General features: G+C 56.4%; 1 protein-coding gene across 1 annotated transcript; it reads right to left on the reverse strand.

Annotated features, from left to right (window-relative positions):
- Nucleotides 1-66: 66 nt before the first annotated feature.
- Wfdc2 (WAP four-disulfide core domain 2) lies at nucleotides 67-5,872 on the reverse strand. The gene is made up of 4 exons (XM_026408369.2): nucleotides 5,794-5,872; nucleotides 5,080-5,220; nucleotides 1,699-1,845; nucleotides 67-206 (listed from the first exon to the last, which is right to left on the reverse strand). The coding sequence occupies exons 1-3, from the start codon at nucleotides 5,870-5,872 to the stop codon at nucleotides 1,700-1,702; spliced, it is 366 nt and encodes a 121-aa protein (XP_026264154.2). The 3' UTR covers nucleotides 67-206; nucleotide 1,699.
- Nucleotides 5,873-6,962: the final 1,090 nt, after the last annotated feature.

Here is a 6,962-nt window from a genome sequence, read left to right on the forward strand (position 1 = left end):
GAAACAGGGACAGGATGATAAGAACAGAAGCTATGATGTCACCAATGCTGAAAGCAGTCACTTTATTGGCGGGAGAAGGGAGAAGCCATGGTCAGCCCAGGAAGGAGTGCAGGGGCTACCCAGAAGGGAGGGTGGCCACGAGGGGCCGGATGTGTGGCCAGGCAGAAGCTTCCCCTCCCCACTCCTCAGGCTGGTGGTGGCTGGAGCTGGAGGAAAAGAATCGTAATAATAGCATCAAAAATGACATCCATCACACTGGACAGGAGTAGCAGCCATATAAATCCTGGACCGACTCCTCCCAACCCACCATCCCACTCATACACAGCAAAGTTTCAACTGCTTGCAATTTCCTGAAGGTTCTAGATTCATCTCTTCTGCTTCCCATCATCCCCAGGACGCACCTGGGTATATCCTGTCCTGACTGACCACTGTGGCCTTCCTGAGGGACGGTGGGCCTTCACCCCGCTAGGAATCCCTCTACCGCCAGGAACTGCCATTTCGGTGTCATGGCACACACTAAGCTGAGATGAGCTGGTCAAATAGATCTCATTTATTCACATTCTAGAAGCAAAACAGTTGTGGCTTGGGGAGGTGAGAAGGCCAGTTACATGTCAGAGCTGAAATGTGAACCTGGGTCTTCCTGCCTGCAAAACCCACCCATGTGGCTGGCACCAGAGGAGAGCTCTGGGCCCCGGGAAACCATGGCTCCCTCTTAGCCACTAAAGAGCACATTTTGAAACCGCAGGACCTGGGGCAGGTCCTCCCTCTCAAGGCTTCAGGTCTCTCCTCTTCGCACTCAATGGGTTTCATCCGTGACCCTCAGGTTCCTTTGCTGAAACTGTGTTCAACCAAAGGGCACTTCCAAGTTCCTCTGGTTCCCTCTGCCTGCAACGACTCTCCCACTGCACTGCACAGGGCCACCTACCTTTTACTCACCTTTTAGTTGTGGCTCAGGTCACCTCCCCGGGAAGCCCCCCCATTGGTCTGCTCCATCTGTCCACCTCCCCCACCCGTCTGCGTGATGTTTCTGTTTCCCACGGCACCAGGAGCTGACTCTGGGCACGAGGCATGTCATCCACCCATCCGCCTCAGCTCCTGGGCTTCAAGCTCTGGGGATGGGCAATGGTCACTTTTGTGTCCCAGCACCTGGCATGGCTGGTGACACAGGGCAGGGTCACCCAACGGGCCAACCAAGCGTTTGGTTTGTTTCTGCCCCACCTGCCTTCAGCACATTCCATCCCAGCCACCTCTTTGCCCTGCCTGCACCCTGATCCACCCCAGGGATGCTCCTGCCTTAGCACCCACCGTCCCTGTACCTGACGCTCCTGGACATCCCCACAGGGTGCTCCCTCATTTCCCACTTTCTTGGTGAGGCCTTCACTTGCTGTCCCCTGTCTTCCCCTCCCCTGGGCCCTTTCTCCGTGTAACATGCTGCAAAATCTGTTTGCTGACTTACTTGGTTTATCACCCACTGGACTGTAAACCCCACCCGAGAGACATTTTTGTCAATTTGTTCACTCATGGAGCATCCCCAGAGCCCCAGAGTGGTCAGAGCACACGACTCAATCAGTAACTGTGGACGAATTAAAGTAAATAGTCCAGCGCGTGAGCTCCATGTGCACAGGTCTCCCGCTTCACCTGCCGAGGGTACCGTCGTCCTTGGATTCCGATGCCTGACCTTCCTCTCTGCCCACCTACCTCAGGGGTCGGGTGTGACACAGGACACCTTTCCGCAGCCATTGCGGCAGCATTTCATGGGACCAGTACACTGGCTGTCCTCCTGGCACTGGTCCTGGCAGATGCCAAGCTGGGGTAAGTCCACATTGGGGCAGGAACCTGGCTTCTCTGGGTAGAAAAAGGAGTAAGAGGAGGCAGGTCAAAGGGGGGCAGAGAGGTGACGGCCAGAGCAGGATCCACCACAGCCCTCACCCTGACTCATAAACAGCGGAGCTGCCTGGGAATTCTGATTGTGGGGGCCTGAGCCAGGGAAGTCACCTGCAGTTCCGTCCTTCTGCTCCCAGATGGCTTCAGAATCAGAAGCCCCCAGTTGAGTCCCTGCTCTGCCATTTGTGGACTGGGGCCAGAAATCCCTCCTGCCTCAGGTGTCAGTGTCACGCACCTCAGGGGGTGGTTGCAAAAGCAATGGAAGCAAACATACATTGTTTCTCCCCCCAAAGAGCAAACTACTTTGTAATAATAATGAGTAGTTATTAAAATGACTTCACTCCTGCTGTCGGCCAGGCTTTATTCTAAGCACTTGACACATATTAGCTCATTCGAATCTCACAAAATCCCTAGGAGAGGAGGACGGGTCTGTTAATAGTTCCTCGTGTTGCAGAGGAGGAAACTGAGGCAAAGAAAGAGCCCCAGGAAGGGAATGCTCCTGCTTTCCTACCTGGGGCTCAGCTGCTTCCTTAACAGAGAAGGTTAAGTTGTCTAAGGTCACACAGGACTGAGGCAAGATTTGAACCGCGCAGGACATCTAGCTTCAGAGTGTGTGTGCCAGCCCCCTGCACACCTGCTGCTAAAACCAGCACCTGGCACGGCTGGTGACACAGTGCAGGATCACCCAATGGGCTGAGCACACGAGAGGAGTTACACACTCAACCTTCTCTTCACTTACTTCCACTGACTCACTGCCAATCAAAATCACTCAGCACCGTGGCCCTCCATACTTAATGCACAGATAAAACCACACATCCTTACACACATGCACACTAGAGCAAACACTGCGGAGATGTGCTGTGTGCTCTCTATGGAAACCTGTTATCTCCTTTAATCTTCATATGAACCATTCCATTTCCATTGTAGGGGATATTCCCTTTTTTATTTCTCCTTTCTTTTTCTTTTATTTATTTATTTATTTAGTAAAAGGAATTAAACTCAGAGGCACTTTACCACTGAACCACACCCCAGCCTTCATTCATTCATATATATATATATATATATATATATATATATATACACACACACACACACACACACATATATATATATACACACACATACACACACACACACATATTTTTTTTTCTTTAGAGTCAGAGTCTTGCTAAATTGCTTAGGGTCTTGCTAAGTTGCTATGGCTGGCCTCGAACTGGCAATCCTCCTACCACAGCCTCCCAGGTCAATGGGAGGCATGGGTATAGGCATGGGCCATCACACCCAGCCATAGGGGATATTTCTAACCCTATTTATATCATGCATGAGAAAAACATGGCCTAGAGAGGTGCCACCCAGCAGCACCCTGCTGCTCAGGAGTAAACTAAGACCTGAGCCCAGCCTTCTATAATACACACACACACACACACACACACACACACACACACACCACTCTACTTCTGGGTCAGGGAGAAGGAAGCCAGGATCAGCCAAATGTAAAATTAGGCCCAGAACTTGTTGATTGGCTGAAGGTGACCTCAAGCCTGGTTGACCGAGTCCTGACTCCCTCACAAAGAAACCCATTCCCTTGAAAAGGGCAGACGCTCTCAATAACAGGTGGCCCTGGGACTAAAAGGGCATAAACAAGGAAGAGCTCTGTTAAGTACACAGAATGTCCCCGCATCAATGGGACACTTCCATGTCCACTTCATTTAGCCCTCATATCAATCCCACTGTGCAAACAAGAAAGCAGAAGCTCAGAGATAAAGCACCTTGCTCAAGATCACACACCTGGAAAGGCCAGGGCTGGGATTCCAGCCTCCGGGCTCCTCCCCCGGCCCAGGCAGCTCTCTGGCCTGTGCCTCTTTATCCACCCAACAACAGGACACCTCTTGCCCCTCCACCTGGCTCTGCCTCTGACCTCCTCTCCCAGTCCTCATGTCTTCTGGTCCTCCCTCTCAGGTCCACACTAGGTCTCCACACCGAGATGCTGCCCCCTAGTGGGCAAGCCCGCCTCCACCTCCCTCTGCCCTCCTCACGGGTCCCGGGTCTCCCATTTCCCAGCTTGGGCTGGCATTTTGATGGGGAAATAACCAAGAGGAAAAATCGCAGAGGCTGTATTCTGGATAAAGACCAGTAATCACAGTACCTTGGTCTCCCACGCCGCCCTCCCACGCACGCCCCTTCCCCCAGATGGTATCCCTGCTTTTCGTGTTTTTCCCTTTGGGAAATGAGAAGCCTGGATTCCATGCCAAGGCCACATCTCGCCCTGATCAGAGTTCACAGCCTGGTGCAGAGAGTAGCGCCCCAGCGAGCACCCGACGGAGCACCGTGGCACCCTTTCTGGGTACTTAGGGTGGAAGAGAGAGATAAATTTAAAGATTAAGAAGGAGGATAAGGGGCTGGGGATGTGGCTCAAGCGGTAGCGCGCTCCCCTGGCATGCGCGGGGCGCTGGGTTCGATCCTCAGCACCACATACCAACAAAGATGTTGTGTCCGCCGAAAACTAAAAAATAAATAAATATTTAAAAAAAAGAAGGAGGATACGGTGCCCAGGGAGAGGTCGTGGCATATTCTTCCATCCTCTCACCAGTAAATAGCAAACACAAAAAATAAATTGTAAAAACTTGAACTCTCAGCCACGGGATGGCACTGCGACCTTGGGCAGGACCACGGCTCCCTCCGCGGCTCGCGTCTACAGGTCAAGATGCGGGCTCATTCAATCTGGGAAGTTTTAGAGGGAGGAACCTGCGAGTCTCGCCGGCCCGGGCTGCTAGCCCTGGTCCCCAGGGTGGGGAGGCCCAGGGGAGGACAGCTGAGAGCCGGGCGTCGGGACCTCGGGTCCAGCTCCGAGGCCGCCCGGGATTCCCGCAGGCCCTGGCCGGCCGGGAAGGAAGCGCAGCGGGTCCCCAGGCTGCCCGGAACAGTGTCCCGCTGCGCGTGCCCGGAAGCCGTCACGCACCAGAGAACCGAATCCAGCCAGGGTGAGGGGACCGCCCTCGCCCTCCGCCTGGCTCCGGCGACGCTTTGTCCTCCCGCCGCCCACGCGGGGAGGACGGCGGGGACGGATCTGGTTCACCCGCCCGGACCTTCCGGGGTCCCCGGGTGCAGGGGCGCCCTCCTTCCCGGGACGCGGCGCTCCCGCCTCCCGCCTCCTCCGCGGCCCCGCCCCGTCCCCGCCGGGTGGCCGGGGGCTACCGTTGGGAACGGAGCACACGGAGCCGCAGCCGGCCCGGCAGCACTTGCGGTAGTCGGCGCAGTCGCTGTCCGAGAGGCACTCCTTGGTGCAGTTCACGTCCGCCGGCAGCTGCGGGCACACGCCCGCCCTCTCCCCCGCGCCTGCGGACGGGCCAGGGCAGGAGGAGGGTCAGTCGGGGGCCCCAGTCCCAGAGGATGCCCGCTTCCCACTCCAAGGACCCCCAAATCTCAGTTCCTTGGCCTTCTCACTTTCCGGCCCTGGGGACCCTCTAAAAGCTCCTAGAGGCCCACACCATCCCATCAAGACCTGGCAGGGGTTCCCCAACCCTGGGAATACAGGAGGTCCCCAGGCGTGGCTTCAAATCCTCAAATCTCAGTCCTCAGGGGACTGCACACCTGAGCGCCTGGGAGACTCCTGCGTCTAGACGGCTCCCGGCTCCAGGGCAGCCACCGTCTCCGCCCTCTGCACCCGCCCCGCCCCTCCAAATTTCAGCCCCTGGTAGTCTCGCCACCCCCAGGCTCCACACCCGAGCTCCAAGGGTCACTAGCTTTAGGCCCCAGAGATCACCAAATCTTAGTTTTCATGGGTGTCCCCACTTCCGCCCCAAGAACCCCCACTTCCCCAGCCCCCAGCGAGGCTACACCTCTGCCTGACTCGGTCTTGCGCAGGTGGCTCGGCCCTTTGGGCACCCGGTCTTTCCCCGCCCCACTCACCTGAAGCCGGAGGGAGGCCCAGCAGCAGCAGTCCAAGGAGGAGGGCGGCGGCCAGCGCGCAGAGGCGAGGGACAGGCATGGTGCTGCGCCGGGGCGGGGTGCAGGTGCAGCTGCAGCCGGGTGGGGGGATTTAACCGCGAGCGCGGGGGGCGTGGGGCAGGGGCGGGGCCGAGCTAGGGGGTGCGGTGGGGGCCTAAGAGCCCAATGGGCACAGCGGGAGCACTGCCACCTCATGCCATTTCACAATCCCCCGGGATCAGGTGTCACTCTTGGCCCCGGTGGGAACCAGGAACCTAAGCAGCTTCCAGGCCAGGAGCAACTCGACCAGCTGCAGCCGGACCCTTGTCCGCTCCCCCCTCCTTTCCTCCCTCCTGGGGCCTGAGGGCAGGGTAGGGCAGCGGGAAGCCAGCGCAGTCCAAGCCCAGGGCTCCACTGGAGTCCTCCTGGTATGTCCAAGGCTGAGGGTTGGAGGGGGAAAGAGCAAGGCCACAGGGAGGCAAGAGACCCTGAGGATTAAGCGATTGGACTTGGGGTCAGTGGGATCAGAGTGCAGATCCCTGTTTAAGGATTGGTGGTGGAGGGCTGAGGGGTGATGCGGAGCACATAGTGCAGGCTGTAGAAATGGCGCCTGTCGGGGATAAATGAACCCATCTGACAAGGAACAGGCCCCTGGAGGTGGAAGACTGTCAGCAGTTCCCAGCCATGCTGGGTGCATTTCTATTGAGTCAACCACTCAATCGGGGTTGACTGCCCCCAGGTACCGTGCTCCTGTGCTCCTGGATCTTCCCAGCAGCCTTTGACAAGAGGGTTATTCTTGCCAACTGAATACAATAAAGTGATGTACAGAGGTTTAGGACCGCACCCCCCACCAAGGTCCCATGCAAAGCTGTGCAGACAAGTCTATTTCACCCCAGATCTCTCCCTGCAGGCCTTGTTTGGGGGCCTTTTTTTCCCACTCCATCATAAATATTCGCCGGGTGTATACACACATGGGCACTTGGGATGGAGAAAGTAGTCCATAGGAGTCACTGAGCTCTGGTGTCTAGGTTTGACACACCTCCATCACTTTCCACCCGAGGGTCTTCAAGTGACTTACTTCTCCCTTCAGAACGACCATTTTGTCATCTATAACATAAACATTCGTCTTCAACATTAATGGACCTGCCGTG

The sequence above is a fragment of the Urocitellus parryii genome, chromosome 6 (genome assembly GCF_045843805.1).
Source record: "Urocitellus parryii isolate mUroPar1 chromosome 6, mUroPar1.hap1, whole genome shotgun sequence".
Classification (NCBI taxonomy): domain Eukaryota; kingdom Metazoa; phylum Chordata; class Mammalia; order Rodentia; family Sciuridae; genus Urocitellus; species Urocitellus parryii.